This window comes from Neomonachus schauinslandi, chromosome 13, assembly GCF_002201575.2.
Source record: "Neomonachus schauinslandi chromosome 13, ASM220157v2, whole genome shotgun sequence".
Classification (NCBI taxonomy): Eukaryota; Metazoa; Chordata; class Mammalia; order Carnivora; family Phocidae; genus Neomonachus; species Neomonachus schauinslandi.
The window spans coordinates 88,499,171-88,516,394 of NC_058415.1; the positions used below are offsets into that span (position 1 = coordinate 88,499,171).

The 17,224-nt window shown below is 44.2% G+C and overlaps 1 protein-coding gene across 2 annotated transcripts in view; it reads left to right on the plus strand.

Moving 5' to 3' along the window:
* NUP214 (nucleoporin 214) overlaps positions 1-17,224 on the plus strand; it is a 101,160-nt gene that overhangs the window by 20,258 nt on the left and 63,678 nt on the right. Inside the window, exons 13-21 of one of the 2 annotated variants that reach the window (XM_044920505.1) lie at positions 731-906; positions 3,001-3,095; positions 5,884-5,970; positions 6,176-6,325; positions 7,223-7,381; positions 10,683-10,786; positions 12,375-12,557; positions 13,234-13,319; positions 13,420-13,503. In XM_044920505.1, the coding sequence (XP_044776440.1) occupies positions 731-906; positions 3,001-3,095; positions 5,884-5,970; positions 6,176-6,325; positions 7,223-7,381; positions 10,683-10,786; positions 12,375-12,557; positions 13,234-13,319; positions 13,420-13,503 (1,124 nt within the window). Of the gene's footprint in view, positions 1-730; positions 907-2,997; positions 3,096-5,883; positions 5,971-6,175; positions 6,326-7,222; positions 7,382-10,682; positions 10,787-12,374; positions 12,558-13,233; positions 13,320-13,419; positions 13,504-17,224 lie in introns of both variants that reach the window. The other variant, XM_044920506.1, reaches the window with a different exon arrangement.

Here is a 17,224-nt window from a genome sequence, read left to right on the forward strand (position 1 = left end):
TCTGCTGCTTGTGTTCTCCCCGCTGGAGTGTAAGCCTCCTGCAGAAAGTGGTGGCTGATACCGCACACCCCTCCCAGCCTGCCCGCTCTCCTGTCTGCTGGCTCTCGTTGCCGCAGAGGCGGTGCTCGCTGTCGCCCCCGCTGCTCCCGTTGTCACATGGCCACCTCATTCTAACGGCTGCCTGGGATTCCAGTTTGTAGCCTCGCTGAAATGTCTCTGGCCAGCCCACTCATGCTGGACAGTTAGATTGTTTCCGGGCTTTTGCTCTGTAGGGAAGACTTAACTTTCCATGCCCGTGAGCGTCCCAAAGCCGGTGATCTGCTCCCCTCTGCCTTTCTCACTCCCCAGAGGGGGTGAGTGCCCCAAAGCGAGTCCTCGGTAATTTCCTCGGCAGGACAATACTAGCCCCTCCTAAGTATAATGGAGTCCCAGGCTCCTTTTTTTTTCACTTCGCTTGATAAAAGAAAAATATTTCACGTCCCGATAAACTTCATTTCTCCTTCATGTTAGGTGCTTGTTATTTTCATGGAGTAGTTGACTCCTCAATACGCAGAAGATAAGATAAATGTTGCCTTGCAGCGTTCACCGTTTGTAAGCAATAGCTAAACATTTATGTTTCACGAAGGCAAGCCCATAGGAGCAGTGAGTCACCCATTGGTGGCACTGTTCACGACCAGTGTGAAGGAGCCTCAGCGCAGGCGCTCCTCACGCGGCCGGGCCGCCGTTTCAGGTTCACTGCCGTGGCTCCCTCCACTCCTGCCATCAGCTCTCAGGGTGCGCCCGCGACACTGCCGTTCCCCTCTGCCTCCAAGCCGGCTGCTTCTGGACCCCTCGGCCACCCCACGCCGCTCTCAGCACCACCTGGCTCTGTGTCTTCGAAGTCCTCAGTCTCTCCCTCAGCATCAGGTATGATTTTAAGCAAACTGCTAAAGAGCTCAGCCCCGAATTCTGACATTTGCGTGTTTCAGTTGTTAGGAACCCTAGCCACCGTAGTCAGACTAGATCGCCGTTCTTGCTTCCTGTATCTCACACTGGTGAGCTCTGACGGTTGTACTCTCCGTTGGGAGGGTTGCCACAGCCTGGGTGCGGCCACCCTTGGCTCTCCAGATGTTTCTCATGGAGCTAAGTGTACTTGATGACACAAGTCTCTTGTTGTGTGACATCTGTCTTCATGTGGAGCCTGCCCTACGTGAAGGGCAGTTGTAGAACAATTCATGAAGTTCCATAGAGGAGGAAAAGCCTGCGGTAACTCTTAGGCTTCTTGCTTCTGATGGCTAACTGTGATTTTCACACTCAGCCCTACTGTGAGCAAGTCTATTAAATAAAGATTACAAGTGGAAATAGTTCTCATAACCAGGTTGGATCGAAGTGCGTGGTACAACTCCACGAGCAAATGTACCTGGTCTGTCTTTTTTCCCTTTCATACCTGCAGAAAGGTTGTGTGAACTGTGTAATGAAGACTGTGCCCTCCACCAAGGCAATGCTTGGTAACACTTTGCACCATTTGCTTTGTGTCTTTTTAGCATACATTCTTTTAATAAATATTGAGAGTTAGTCACAGAAACTTCACCCCTAAACGTGTAAGCACATACCTCTTAAATACAGGGGTACGTGATACATTATCACACTCAGGAAACGTAACCATAATCTGATCTGTAGCCCACATTGACACTTCCACGGTTGTCCCAATAATGTTCTTTATGGCCTTTTTCCCTCCAGTCAAGGACCACATGTTCTATTCCAGTTTTTCTCTTTAGTCTCATTGTCAAATATTTCTTTGCTGTTCTCATCTTTCTCAGCATTGATGTTTGTGGAGAGGTCAGGCCAGTAGTTTGGGAATAGTCCCTCAATTTGGACCTGATTGTTTCCACACGATGAGATTCTATTTAAACATTTTGGGCAGTAATACCACATAGGTGATGGGTATCACATCACATGATTTCGTCTTGTCCTGATGTGAGTAATGTGAATTTGCTCATGTGGTTAGATGGTGTTTGCCAGGTCTGTCTCAGTTTTTAAGTGGGTTATTTTCATGATTGTCAGCGATGATACGTAGCCAGACATGTTTGGGTAACTGTTTAGTGTTTGAGTGTCAGGAATAATGTTATCTTGGTAAATATTGAGCAGGCACTGAGCTGTGAATTCCTGGAATCAACTCTCTTGCCTGTCTTACCTATTGCTCACGAGAGAAGACTGCCTTGTGGAGTTTGCCAAAGTCACCCCATTCTAGGACTTTCCCTCCAGTTCTGAAAGATACCTGTCTCTGACCCAGAAAGTTAAGGAGTCTTGCCTTAGTCTTTTCACATCTGTTTTCAGTGTGGGAGAGAAAATTTGAACTGTGATGCGCATACACTGTCTCCATTTCCATTGCTCACCACCCAGATCTCCACCCCCCTCCCCGCTGGCGTGATTTAATTCTTAAAGTTTGGAGGGTCCTGGGTTATTAGATTCCAATTCCAGTGGCACTCTAGACTCCCTGGGGAATCCTCTCCCTAACAGTTCAATCAGGCTCTCTGGAGGTGAGGTTTGGGTATGAGTTTTTGGTATATTTGTTTTTTAAAAGCTCCCTAGGTGATTCTAATGTGCAAAAGAGCAAGGTTTTTTCTAGAAACTTCCAGTAGGGTCCTGAAGACCCTTTGAGTTCTTACAAGGTAATGGGGTTATTTAAACTTTGTCCCCAGTTCCCAGAGGTGCAACAGAAGTCTCTGGGGAGTAAGGATGGGCCGCATGGCCAGCCTCCTGGGCCTGCACAAAACTGCACATACCTACTACTATCAGAGACATTCCAGTTCTTTCTGCTTTATAAAAGAGTTTCACATCTAGCTTTTTGTTATCTTGGAACAGGCCTAACAAACTAGATGCTACTCTTGGTAACAAAAACCATGAAACGGGGGCAGGGGACACTGAGAAGTGTACTTTTTTTAGATTTGAGGGAGGGGCAGTGCTGGGAGAAATAATGGCAAGAAATGCTCTGTTTTCACTGACCTCTTACTCCAGCAGGGCGGTCTGCTCAGGGCAGCCCAGGCCCCGTGCCCTCAATGGTTCAGAAGTCACCCAGGATAACCCCTCCAGTGGCAAAGTCAGGCTCTCCCCAGGTACGTTCAAACCTGACTTACCACGGTGGGTATATTCATCCGTTGCCCCCGTCATGCATGTTTATCATAAAATTGGTTTTCGTGTTTTAGAATTCATGCCTTTGAAATAGTACTCAGAGCTATGTGCTGGGAAACACTAAAGTATGAGCTTGGAACATTTATAATGTGTGCTCCTAAAAGCCATTTATCTCAACCCCAGAGTCTTAGCGTTGTTTTCTCTGCCGGTTCCTGAGCTTGTCTGTGCTGTGCTGTTCACTTTGTTGTGTTCTCTCTGTCTGAAAAGACTGTAGTACCTGATTTTTTTCTCTCGTTCCCAAAGAACCTGAGAAATCTATCCATTGCCATCTTTTTCTGTGCTTTCCATAACATCTCAGTTTACCCATAACATCATTTTCCTTAATTTTTTTATTGGCATATAATACATATGGGAAAAAAAGTATTCCCATACACCAGCTGAATATGCCTTGGTAACCAACACTCAGGTCAAGAAATGGCACATTACCAGGACCCCAGAATTCTCCCTCACATGTGCCCTTTTTAGTTACTCCCCTTGCCGAAGGGGGCTCCCTGCTACGATTTCTGACAGTGGAACTTAGTTTGGCCCATTCCTACCTTCTCTACAATGGAATCACACAGTGTGTATTCTTGTATCGGGCAGTTTGGTTCAACGTTATGTTTGTGAGATTGATCCACATCATTGTGGCTGTATGGAATTCATTGGGCAGCTATACTACTAGTGTGTATTCTACCCCTGACAGACATCTGAAGAGCTTCCAGGTTTAAGTTACTGCAAATAGCGTTGTTGTGAACATGGGTCACAACATAGGTCTGTGGGTGAACATACGAATGCGTTTCTGTTGGGCGTACGCAGAGGAGTGGAATTGCTGTGTATATTTCTCTTCAGTAAATGCCCACCAGGAGTATATGAGAGTCAGCTGCTCTGTATCCTCACTGGTCTTTCTAGTTTTCATTTTTTATTGTCGTATTTTGTGGTTTTAATTAGTATTTCCCTGATGACCTCTAAAATTCAGCCTTTTTCCCATGTGGTTTTGGCCATTTGAATATCTTCTTTAATGGGGTGTCTGTTCTCAAGTCTTTAATCTATTTTTCTATGGGGTTGTCTGTCTTCTTACTGATTTCTGTAAGAGTTCCTTGTCGGGTACACACATGCATGTGTGCACACACATAATGCAAATACTTTCTCTGTAATTGCTTTTTCATTCTGCTTGTGGTGTCTTTTGATGACAAATTTTTAATATAGTTCAGTATATCACCTTTTCTTTTAGGTTAGTGCTTTTTGTGTTCTGTTTTAGAAATTATTTCTGGGTCCAAGGTCAAAAAGATATTTTCCTGTGTTTTTCTAAAAGCTTTATTATTTTCTTTTCATATTTAGATTTACAATCTGTCACCTCAGTTTATTATTATGGTTTAACTTCAAGAGAAGTTTATGTCACTTTCCCACTTGACTTGTGTGCCCTCAGGACCAGAGTCATGGTTTTTCCTTCTCTTTCCCCACCAGCCTCACTCCTGCCCTCAGCACACACCCCCACAGGGCACACAGTAAATGCCCTATTTACAGGTGCTTTTGGCATAATGCTTGACTTGTGGGACTTTTACATAAATGCTTGCTGTTTTACGGGGTTCATAGTAAATGCCCAGCTTATAAGTCTAACTTTTGGCATAGTGCACGACACGTGGTATTTATTAGATAAATGTTTTCTGTTTTAATGATTGCTTATTTAGTCTAAAAATCCTCTGTATGGTCATTGCTGTAGGTATCAAATAATCTAAAAGCCATCTCAAGTTACAACGTCTCTACAGCAGAATTCTTGATTTCTGTCTCCTCCAGAACCTGTTCCAGGTGGTTTGCTCAAGCCCCAAACCCAGAAGTCATTCTGGATCCCTCTATTTAACAGAAGCTCCCCCTAGTCCTTAGTAGCGGAAGATCTTGTCAGCTGTACTCTGATGTGGCGTGTGCGTGGCATAAATCCACATCTGTTGCCCCTGTTAGCGTCATTATTTCAGCCCATTGTTGTCTCTTGCCTCGTTACCCTCCTGACTGGTTTCCCTATTTCTTCTCCCTCTCACTGACATCTGTGCTTGATTTCGCAGCAAGAGGGATCTTTCAAAATCATAAATCAAAGAACAAACTCTCCCGGAACTCCAGTAGTAGTTTTTCACCACTCTTAGAAAAACATTCAGACTCCTTGGTTTAGTCATACACGATCTGACCAGCCCTTTCCAGTTGCCTCCCCACCGACTTCCCTGGGCCCGCATTTACTTTATCTCTTGGCCTCCAGCATGCCAGAGTTCTTTCCTGCCTCCCATTCTCTGCGCTTGCTCCTCTCGCTTCCTGGAGGGTGCTTCCTCTAGAACTTTCCGTAGCTTTCTGCTTTACCTCAGGACTCAGTTCAGAGACTGTGCTCAGTGAGGGCTTTCTGGGCCTTCTCCTCTCCAGTCGTGCCCCCTTTCTCTTCTTAAGTTCCTGTTTACTTTTGTCCTATCACTATCACCAGCTGAAATGATCTGACTTGCTTACTTCTTACCTGTCTTAGCCCAGTAGAATCTAGGTTCCAGCGGAGCAGGGACCTCCTCTGTCTTGTTCACCTCTCTCTCCACTGTCTAGAGCATGCCTCACACCAAGTAGGTACCCTGTCAGTACGGGTTCGAAAGAAGGGGTGAGGGAGCAGTGACTGTATCGTGAGGGTGCCAGGCACTGAAGTAGCTGCTTCAAGAAGCCATTCATATGGTGGGCGTGCATCTGTCAACCTTGTGCCTTCCATTTCAGGCGAAACCGCTTCAGCCTCCTGTTACAGAAAAGCAGGGACATCAGTGGAAAGAGTCAGATCCTGTGATGGCTGGAATCGGGGAGGAGGTAAAGTCGTTCCTGCAGATTTTTTCCGGAAGTAGCTCTGACCGTGAGACTAGAGTGGCTCTGAGTGCAGACTCGTGCATGACCGTTTTGTTCTGGCATTTGGCCATGGTGCGCCCTGGAGCTGCATGCTGTGAGGGACCAGGAGCCATGACAGCACCGCTGCCCCATTCAGACTGAGGGCCTTCCTCTTTTCTGGCTCCCGCAGATTGCGCACTTTCAGAAGGAGTTGGGAGAGCTGAAAGCCCGGACTTCCAAAGCCTGTTTCCAAGTGGGCACTCCGGAGGAGATGAAGATGCTGCGAACGGAATCCGACGACCTGCACACCTTTCTTTTGGAGATTAAAGAGACCACGGAGGTCTGTGCTTACTGACGTTCTTCCTGAGTTGAATTGCACTTTAAAAGTTGCTCTCCTAGCACTCCATTCTTCAAGGACCCCGGTGTTGTGTGGTTGTTTTTTGGGGGTTTTTTTGTTTTTTAATAGAAGCATGAGTAGTTTACCTAGGAATGCCCAAGTTCAGATCCTATCTTCAGCACTTAACAAATTATGTGACTTTAGGCAGGTTAATGTAGCTACTCTAGGTTTTAGTTTTCTCATGTAGAAAATGGAATAATAATAGTTTCTATCCCATTGACAAATACCAGCCATTCCATAAAAGTTTATTATAGTTACTAGTTTAGGTATATTTGAAAATTTACCATATTTTATAATAAATTGTTAGATTATAGTAAAGAGGTTTATGAGCATATACAATGTAAAAATATCAAATATTACTGCTGATTCTCAAACCGTCCTGTTTGGTAGGTGCTCTTGCTCTGTGTCTCTTGCAAGTAAGGAAGCTTCAGCATAGAGAGGTGGAATAATATGCCCAAAGCTACCCAGTTACCATGTGCCACTCCCCGACTGTCTGCCTCCAGAGCCCTGCTCTGAAAACTCTCCTTGGAAAGAGGAGAGTTCTCCAGGGTGTCGGCAGTGGTTGTCTTCAGGCAGTAGGTACGACCAGTAGCTTTTCTTACTCTTTGAGTTTCTGGTCATTGGAATATGTGGTTTTCAATGAGGAAGAAAAAATAACTTTAAAAAAGTGAATATTTGTGTTTTTTTCTTTCCAAGCAGTGAATTTCTTTTTGTGTACTCACAGGTGCAGCATGTAAGCTGTTTGAGAAACACCAAATCGTTGTCCTTGATCCAGACAGAAAGGTTTGTTTCTCAGAAATGCTACTCTTTGTCTCAATATGGCCCTTGTACCTTTTCTAGTCTCTTCATGGAGATATCAGTACCCTGAAAACAACTTTACTTGAGGGCTTTGCTGGTGTGGAAGAAGCCAGGGAACAAAACGAGAGGGACTGCGACTCTGGGTATCTGCACTTGCTCTATAAGAGACCCCTGGACCCCAAGAGCGAAGCCCAGCTCCAGGTAGGAGAATCCAGCCCAAATGAGCTGTTTAAAACCAACTCCTGCAAGTCATTCTCCTTTGTCAGGTCTTGATTCGGATGCCTGCCCTTAGGAAATTGTTGGTTTCCTGTGAATAATTTGCCCACTTTCCATAGATGTCCTTGGCCGTGGCCATGAAAACAGCACTTCTCCACTTCATGTTTTGTAGAATTAAAACTAACATTAGAATTCTTGAGTAAACTGTAAGCTTGGTAGAAAGCATACCATTGAAAAAAAATATACCTAAAAATCAAATCATGAATAATAAGGTTTCATGTCACAACTACTCGTTGAGCGCTAAGTACAGTGCTGGCTGTGTTTTGCACGTTATTTCTAGACTTCAAAACCAACTGCTCTGCAAGATGAGAGTTACTGATCCCATTATACAGTTAAGGAAGTTGGGCCCCATGGTCTAAGGAGCTTGACCATGATGATGATGTTAAGAGTGAACAGTTGGAAAGCTCCACCTGCTGGGGCTCTTTCCTGTACACCATACTTCAGCAGAGTCACTTCTCTCATTTATGATTATTCTTATTCTCTGTTGTAGTGAAATCTGGTTTTTGTTTTCATCTTTCAATTTACTGAAAATTGTTGCATCACAAGCTTTAGCGGGGTTACCTCCTACCTCCTCGCATTTGCCCAGAGTCCTGGTAGGAGAGGGTGCACGGTTGGGCCGCTCTGAACTTCCTCGCCTAGGATGTGAGGTCTGTGAGTGTGATGAATCCCCTCCTGCCTCAGGGAGTTTGAGACTGCGGACTCTACACTTTCTGCCATTTCCATCCCATACCTGGTAAACTGACCGATGGTGGGAAAAGGAACAAAATGATCCTTGTCCTGGAGAGGTTGAGGAACCCCCGCTGTGTCCTCAGCCCTTGGGGTGTTGCTGGAGGACTGTGGGTATTTACTGTCTTAGCAAGAGAGAGCAGGCTCCCTGCCTGCCACTCATCGAATGACCACCTCCGTGTTGCATCGAGATACATTTTGTTCCTTCGTGCATTTTCACCTCTTGCTCTGTGTCCAGATGAAAAGAAAAGCATATAGTTTGGGGGGGACACTTTCCCCATTCCAAAGGAAATGCTTTTCTTTTTTTCACAGTACCAAGCAGATAATTGCAGCTAGCATTTACTGAGCGCATACCACATACAAAAGAAGGATAAGGAAGCAGATAGTGGGACGGCGCAGGTGTCCCCGTGAATAAATGCTGGAGCCCGAGTCTGGTGCGGGGCCTGTCCCTCTTCCCGAGTCTGGTGCGGGGTCTGTGCCTCTTCACCACCGCGCCGCGCTGTCCCATCCCTGCAGCTGGATAAGTGGTGGTGGAAGAGGGAACATGCGAACGTGGGATCTGTTGCTGTGGCAGTGCAGATGAGGGAGCAGCTAGGCCACAGAGAAGAAGTAGCTGTGACAGGCCTTAAAAGAGAAGTTGGCTTGGGCGCCTGGGTGGCTCAGTCGGTTAAGCGACTGCCTTCGGCTCAGGTCATGATCCTGGAGTCCCGGGATCGAGTCCCGCATCGGGCTCCCTGCTCGGCAGGGAGTCTGCTTCTCCCTCTGACCCTCCCCCCTCTCATGCTCTATCTATCTCATTCTCTCTCTCAAATAAATAAAAATAAAAATAAAAAAAGAGAAGTTGGCTTGTCGGGTAGACAGTGGGAGGGCACGCAGAAGCTGCAGTGCTCGCGAACACACGAGGCGCGGCAGCACTTGTGCTCAAAGGAGGCCTCCCTGCAGCCGTCTGAGTAGTGAGCTACAGGTTGTACTCGGTGCTAAGGTTACTACTGCTTCCTGGGATCAGCCTGGCTCCTTTTATTCTATTTTATTTTTTCATTTTTTCATTTTATTTATTTGCGAGAGGGAGGGAGCGCACAAGCAGGGGGAGCGGCAGGCAGAGGGAGAAGCAGACTCCCCGCTGAGCAGGGAGCCTGATGCGGGGCTCGATCCCAGGACCCTGGGATCATGACCTGAGCCGAAGACCGACGCTTAACGACTGAGCCACCCAGGCGTTCCTTATTTTTTATTTTTTTAATTTTTTTTTTTTTTAAAGAGATCACTGGGTCAGCAGTTAAATGCATTTGCAGTTTTTTTTTTTTAAAGATTTTATTTATTTATTTGACAGAGAGAGACACAGCGAGAGAGGGAACACAAGCAGGGGGAGTGGGAGAGGGAGAAGCAGGGAGCCCGATGCGGGGCTCGATCCCAGGACCCTGGGACCATGACCCGAGCCGAAGGCAGACACTTAACAACTGAGCCACCCAGGCACCCCAGCCTGGCTCCTTTTAAAGGACAATTTGCTCTTTTTCCACTAGGTCCATATACCCTTAGCCAAGAGTAATTTCGAAAATACAGTTAAACACAGTAAGAACTTTGTACAGATGTAAAAACTTACTCCTAGTGCATAGCACATCATCTTCCTTTGTATACATATTTAATGGAATGCTTCATCTTTATTTCACTTTTAATTTTTTTTTTTTAAAGATTTTATTTATTTATTCATGAGAGACAGAGAGAGAGAGAGAGGCAGAGGGAGAAGCAGGCTCCCAAGGAGCAGGGAGCCCAATGTGGGACCCGATCCCAGGACCCTGGGATCATGACCTGAGCCGAAGGCAGACACTTAACCATCTGAGCCACCCAGGCGCCCTCACTTTTAATTTTTGAGAGTCAGGTTGTGTAGCCATGAAGGTGAACACCAGACTGAAGTTTAAAGAAAATTACTGCAGGCCTCAAATAGGTGTGAATTTTAGTGAATGGTCAGTCCCATGTCTAGTGCTGATACTATTCTTTGAGAAGAGAGGAGTTTTTCTCAACTGGTAAGAAGACTTCGGTGTCCCATGCTATGAATACATAGGTTCAGAATTATTTTCAGCACTTTTGTAGGATAATTTTGTCTGTATTACAGTTAATTTCATGGGTGGGAGAACAAAAGCTAAATGGATGTGCTGTTGGAGCAGCAGAGCGCAGTGGAAAATTCCTAGAGCATGTTGAGTTGCTTTATAGGAGTTGACAAGTGAGAATAAGCAACAGCATGTTCCCTGGAGCCCTAGGCCGGCACACCCAACCTGCTTCCCTGTGCTTTGTAACTGCTCCTCTATCGCAGTTAAAAAGGTTGAGTTCTATTGTTTTTGCTTTAATTATAACGTTCTAATGATTATATTAAAGCCTCTCGCGTTTTCTTTTTTTCGTTATAGTTCTCAGTAGAAAAATATTGCAAAATTATTTTGATTGTTTTAATACACGCTCCTCCAAGCTACTGGAAAACTTAGTCATTTGCCTTCTCGTTTTTTTCTTGTAGGAAATTCGGCGCCTTCATCAATATGTGAAATTTGCTGTCCAAGATGTGAACGATGTGCTAGACTTGGAATGGGATCGGCATCTGGAACAAAAGAGAAAACAAAAGTGAGCGAGGTCTCTCACCCACCACGGGTTGCAGGAGACACTGCTGTAGCCTTTTTAACAGATAATTTAGGGGCACTGATTAAAAACCCTACAATTGTTCATTCTCTTTGACCCAGTCACTATATTTCTGGATATTTGTTCTACAGAAATAATAGCAACATTTGCAACAGTTTACATAAAAGAATTTATATTGCAGCAGAATATATGACAGTGAAAAATTGGATTCAACCTAATATCTAGAAGCTAGAGGAGTGGCTAAATAAGTCCGGTCACATTTTTTCCTTAATGCGGAATACTGTGTAACCACTGATTCCCCCCCCCCCCCCAAAAATATGGAAGAAGGAGGTAAGACAAAAATCAGACTGGATGATCTCAGTTTAGAGGTCTAAACGTAGAAAAGAGGCTAGAAATAAATCAGTCACAATATTCAGTTATATCTTTGAGGTGGGATTAAGAGGAATTTTTCTTTTATACTTTTCTGTATATTCCAAATCTTCTTGTTGAGAAAACATTCCTAATTAGTGTGGATAACTTAGAAGGAAGAGAGGAAGAAAGGTGCAGGAAAGCCTTGTACTACCCTGCTCTTCTGTCCCCGGATGTTTGGTTGTATACCATCTGTTTTCCTGAAGGAATAGAAAGCAGTACATCTTGAGAACAGTGAAGGTGCCCACAGGAAAGCCGAGAAACAGATCAGCCCTCAAAATGCTCGGCTTCTGAAACACCTACACTTGATTAGTGTGATTAGCCCTGTAAGGAAACAAACCGGGAAATGATCTGTTTACTTGCTATTCTGTGGGATCACATCATAGGCTTCGTATATTATCTCATAGCCTACTGAAATGCCTTTTTAAAAATTTATGTTGAGGGGCGCCTGGGTGGCTCAGTCGTTAAGCGTCTGCCTTCAGCTCAGGTCATGATCCCAGGGTCCTGGGATCGAGCCCCGCATTGGGCTCTCTGCTCAGCGGGGAGCCTGCTTCTCCCTCTCCCACTCTGCCTGCTTGTGTTCCCTCTCTCACTGTCTCTCTCTGTCAAATAAATAAATAAAATCTTTTAAAAATTTATGTTGAACTGCCCTGTCACCAGAAAGAAAGGTACTGTTGTTCCTTTCTTGTTTTAGATCTTTCAGGTGGGGTACCTCCCTGTTGCTAAACTGAGAGCTTATCCCAGTGTTTTTTAACAGCACCCTGTAGAAATGACTGATTTCCATAGACCTCTAGTGGACCCCAGGGCTTTTTTTCTTGGTGTAATTGACTTGCAGGAAAATAGACAAGCCCTAAGTATATAGCTAAACGCATCTCCCCCCCCCCCCCCCCATTTTTTACTCCGTCTCCCCCCCCTTTTCTTCCCCGGAACCTCTGTGAGGTTTTGTCTGATGATGCTATCCTTTGCTACAGGCCCAGCCTGCTTACCTTAAGCTTCTCCTTCCTCATTCTATATTATCCTTGTAAAGCTTTCATCCCCTTTTTATGTTCTGGTTAATTTCCTGATGCTGCCTGTCCGCGGGGGATTCTCCATTTTATTCTTTCACTGTTAGAGTTGTAGTACTTGCACCATTCATGTCGAATTCTTTCCTCCTTGCTGTCAACAGGCGCTTGCTTGTGCCAGAGCGAGAGACATTGTTTAACACCCTAGCGAACAACCGGGAAATCATCAACCAGCAGAGGAAGAGGTTGAATCACCTAGTGGACAGTCTCCAGCAGCTCCGTCTCTATAACCAAACGTCCCAGTGGAGCCTTCCCTCGGATGTCACCTCCCAGAGCGGCACTCATGGGTGTGCAGGGGAACGGGCCTGTCGGTGCCAGTGGCGCTCAATGAATGGGGTTGAAGGCACAGATAACCATTTGGGAGTCGGGTGCAAAAGTCGTAGAGTAGTTCAGATGTGGGTTTGAAAGTGACTCTGCTGTCACTTGTGAGATCCTGGCCAGGTTCCTCACCCTCTCTGATCCTCTGTTCCTTTGCCTAAAAAATGGGAGTAACAATACCCGCCTCAGGGGATTATTGGAGAGTTAAATACAGCGTGCCAGATGAAACAGGTACCAGCAGATGATGGCAGATCCTATAGAAATAGCATTGTTCTTTTGAAAATTAACTGGTAGAATGAGGTTCACCAACGTGTCTAGAAGCTCAGACTTGTCATTTTGTTTGAGTAGAAACATTCAGACCTGGCAGTTAGACAGTTTACTCCTGCAGTTACCAGGGTGATTTTATGTTTCTGCCTTTAGGCTGAATGTGTACCTTCTAATTGCCCTTTGTGCTAAAAGCGCTGTTAGTGCTGTGTTTGCCCTGGAGTGGGGAGGTATTGAGATTGTAATCTCTTTCCTTTTGGATTGATTATGTTGATTGGTCAGATTTCCTATTTCTGTATTGGGGAGGCTTTCATCTTGGCATTTATATTGGGAGATTTCTCAGGTCATAGTTGGTTTGTATGTAACACGATCCTCTTTCAGTTTTGACAGTGACCTTGAAAGTCTCCGTAATGCTTTATTGAAAACCACCATAGAATCTCACACCAAGCCCTTGTCCAGAGTGCCAGGTAAACACATTCTTCTCACTCTTTAACTCTCTATGTCCTCTTCTGTTGACTTCTTAATAACCAAGTCTTAAGCATTTATGGGTTCATGAATTTCTTGCAGCTAAACTGTCACCCGTGAAACAGGCACAGCTGAGAAACTTCTTGGCCAAGAGGAAGACTCCCCCAGTGAGATCCACTGCTCCAGGTAAAGGGAACTGGTCCTGAATTTTTTAGCATCGAACATGCAGTATGTGGTATGGAAGGAGGAGTCTGAATGTATCTGTGTCTGTGTGTCTGTGTTTTCCTTTAGTTCTTAATAGGAAATAGAGAAAATGTCCCCAGAATCTGTTGTCCCTCCGAATGTTAGAGTAGGGAGCAGCTTACACATACCAGACAGCGCAGTTCAAGTGTTGCCGTGCCTTTGACACTGTGTTTTGCAGCCCTTCGGTTATATGGTGGTGGTTCCTGAGGGTTTGGAGGAGGCTGAGCTGGCACCAGGGACCCAGGCCTCTGCTTTGTCTGGAGATGCTTTACTTGTCTCATTTGTATGGGGTTTTGAGTAGAATTGCATTGGGGTTGTGGGGGAACTACTTAGGAAATAAAGCAAAAAACTGCTGATAAGGGAATGATGGCACAACACACTTGTGGAAAAGAAGCCATGTGACTAATGAAAGAGAATTTTGTCATTAAATTATCTACATTATTATCTCAATTTTCTTTTTAAAAAATACTTGTCATGTGGGGAGCCTGGGTGGCACAGTCAGTCGGTTGAACGTCCAACCCTTGGTTTCGGCTCCGGTCACGATCTCGTGGTTGTGGGATCGAGCCCCGCCTTGGGCTCTGTACTCAGTGCAGAGTCTGCTTCAGATTCTTTCTCCCTCTTACCCCTCTCCCTGCTTGAGCATGCTCTCTCTCTCTAAAATGAATACATAAAATCTTTTTTAAAAAAATATTTGTCAGGGGCTCCTGGGTGGTTCAGTCGGTTAAGTGTCTGCCTTCGGCTTGGGTCATGATCCCGAGGTCCTGGGATCTAGCCCCGCATTGGACTCCCTACTCAGTGGGAAGCCTGCTTCTCCTTCTCCCTCTGCCTGCCGCTCCCCCTGCTTATGGTCTCTCTCCCCCTCTCTGTCAAATAAATAAAATCTTAAAAAAAAAATACTTGTCATGTACAACTTCATACATAATCCTGCTTTGCTTTAGTGCCCATATCTGCTTTTGTCTTTGAAATTCTGTTTTGAGTTGAAACTTTTTTTTTTATACCAACAACAAATGCTTTTTGGTAATTAAAATAGCAGAAGGAAATTTAATCTTACTGTACCATGATTTATTAATTTTTCTATAATCATATAGTGTTGAGTTAGGTAAATAGTGGTCATAGATAAGGGAATTTTTTTTTTTTTGTAAGTAGTCTCCACACCCAGTGCAGGGCTTGAACTCACGACCCTGAGCTTAAGACCTGAGCTGAGACCAAGAGTTGGACACTTAGCCAACTGAGCCACCCAGGTGCTCCGACAAGGGAATTTTTAATAGCCTTTTTTTATGTCTAAAGAATATATTTTCTTCGTGTGTAATTGGAAAAATAGAGAAAAGTCTGAAGAACAGAAAATAACTCTTATCCCTCAATCTAGGTATGTCATCAGTTAGTTCATTTTGGTTTACTCCCAAACTTTTTTTCTTTGCATACATAAATTTGATTTTTTGAAAATGAGATTGGGACTATAACATTTGTAGTTCTGTGTCCTAACAGTTTCTTAGTATGAAACAGAAAGTAAACGTTGGTAAGGATGTGGAAAATTGGGACCCTCGTGCAGTTGGTCAAAATGGTGCAGCCACTGTGGAAGACAGTTGGGTAGTTCCTTAAAAAATGGGAAAGAGAGTTACCATGTGATCCAGCAAATCACTCATGGGTAGGTACCCAAAAGAACTGAAAACAGGGACTCAAGCAGGTAACTGTACAGTCATGTTCTCAGCAGCACTATGCACAGTAACTGAAAGGGAGGAGCAAGCCAGGTGTCCATCAACGGCTGAATGGATGAGCGCAGTGGGGTATATATGCACCTTAAAAAGGAAGGAAATTCTGATGATATGCTACGCTGTGCATGAGCCATGAGGACGACGTGCTAAGAGAGATGAGCCAGTCACAAAAAGACAAACACTGTATGATTCCACTTATATGATGAGGTCCTTAGAGTCATGAAGTTTACAGACACAAAAAGAATGGCAGTTGCCAGGGACCAAGGGGGAGAGAATGGGGGGATTATGTAGACTAGGTACAGAATTTTAGTTTTACAAGATGAAAAGAATTCTGGAGATAGATCGTTGCACCACAGTGTGAATGTACATAAAACTGGAGAAGTGTACACTTAAAAAATGGTTAAGGTGGGAAATTTTAATGTTTTGTGTATTTTGCCACAATAAAAAAAAAAAAAATGGAAATTTTTTTTTTTTAAAAGATTTTATTTATTTGACAGAGAGACAGATAGCAAGAGCAGGAACACAAGCAAGGGGAGTGGGAGAGGGAGAAGCAGGCTTCCCATGGAGCAGGGAGCCTGATGTGGGGCTCGATTCCAGGGCCCTGGGGTCATGACCTGAGCCGAAGGCAGACGCTTAATGACTGAGCCACCCAGGCGCCCTGGAAAATTTTTAAAATTGAAAAATAACTTTCATGAGCCTTTCCTCTGCCTTCTGTTTTCGAATATTGAACGTATGCCTTCTAATGACTACACACTATTTCCTTGTATTGGGAGTAATTTACTTATCCAGTTCCTGTTAAGTGTTAATCTTATTGCCAAGATTTTGCTCAGAACATCTTTGTTCACAAATCTTTAACCACATCTCTGATTTTATCTTCATAATAAATTCCTTAGAAGTGAGATTTATGTAATTTATTTGATCATTCAATGAAATATGATTGCCTACTTTGTTCCAGACACGGGTTAATAAGAGAAACATAGTCTCTGACCACATTAGACTTTCAAATAGGAAGATAATACAGACATTAAGCAGAAACTGCATATTAGACTCAAGCACTTTAAGTCTAGGAAATGTACTATAAAGAATAATTCAGAGCATATAAGCATATTTAACTTTTTAAAAAAGATTTTATTTATTTGAGAGAGAGAGCCAGCGAAAGAGCATGAGCAGAGGAGAGGGACGGAGAGAGAGGGAGAAGTAGACTCCCTGCTAAGCAAGGAACCCGACTTGGGGCTCGATCCCAGGACCCTGAGATCACAACCTCAGCTGAAGGCAGCCACTTAACCGACTGAGCCACCCAGGCACCCCAAAACATATTTAACTTTTAAAGTCGTGAACTATTAACACATGTACAGAAAAGAACACAAAACAAAAATGTCCATCTATGTAACCTCTACCCAGGTTAGCAAACAGAACCTTGTCATTGCCAACTTCCTAGACCCCTCTTGTGCACCCCAGTCTTCCAGCTCCCAAGAGGTACCACTGTATGGACATACATGAAAGTATGCCTTTGCTTTTGTTTTTTTTTTTTCTTTTGATATTTGTAATTTTTACTTGCTATTTTGAAAAATTTCAAAACTCTAGCTGCAAGAACAATCGTGAGCACCCACTTACCCTTCACCCATATTTCCTAGTAACGTTGGTCACAATTGCTTTATTTTTCTCCTCTCTACCACACATGCTCACATTATTGTTATTATTTCTAATATATTTATTAAGTTTTTCATCTTAATTCCAGTATAGTTAACATACAGTGTATATTAATTTCAGGTGTACAATACAGTGAATCAACAATTCTATACATTACTCAGTGCTCATCATAATAAGTGTCCTCTTTAACCCCTGTCACCTGTTTCACCCAATCCTCCACCCTCCTACCCTCTGGTGACCAGCAGTTTGTTCTCTCTAAAGAGTCTGTTTCTTAGTTTGCCCTCCTCTCTCCCTTTTTTCCC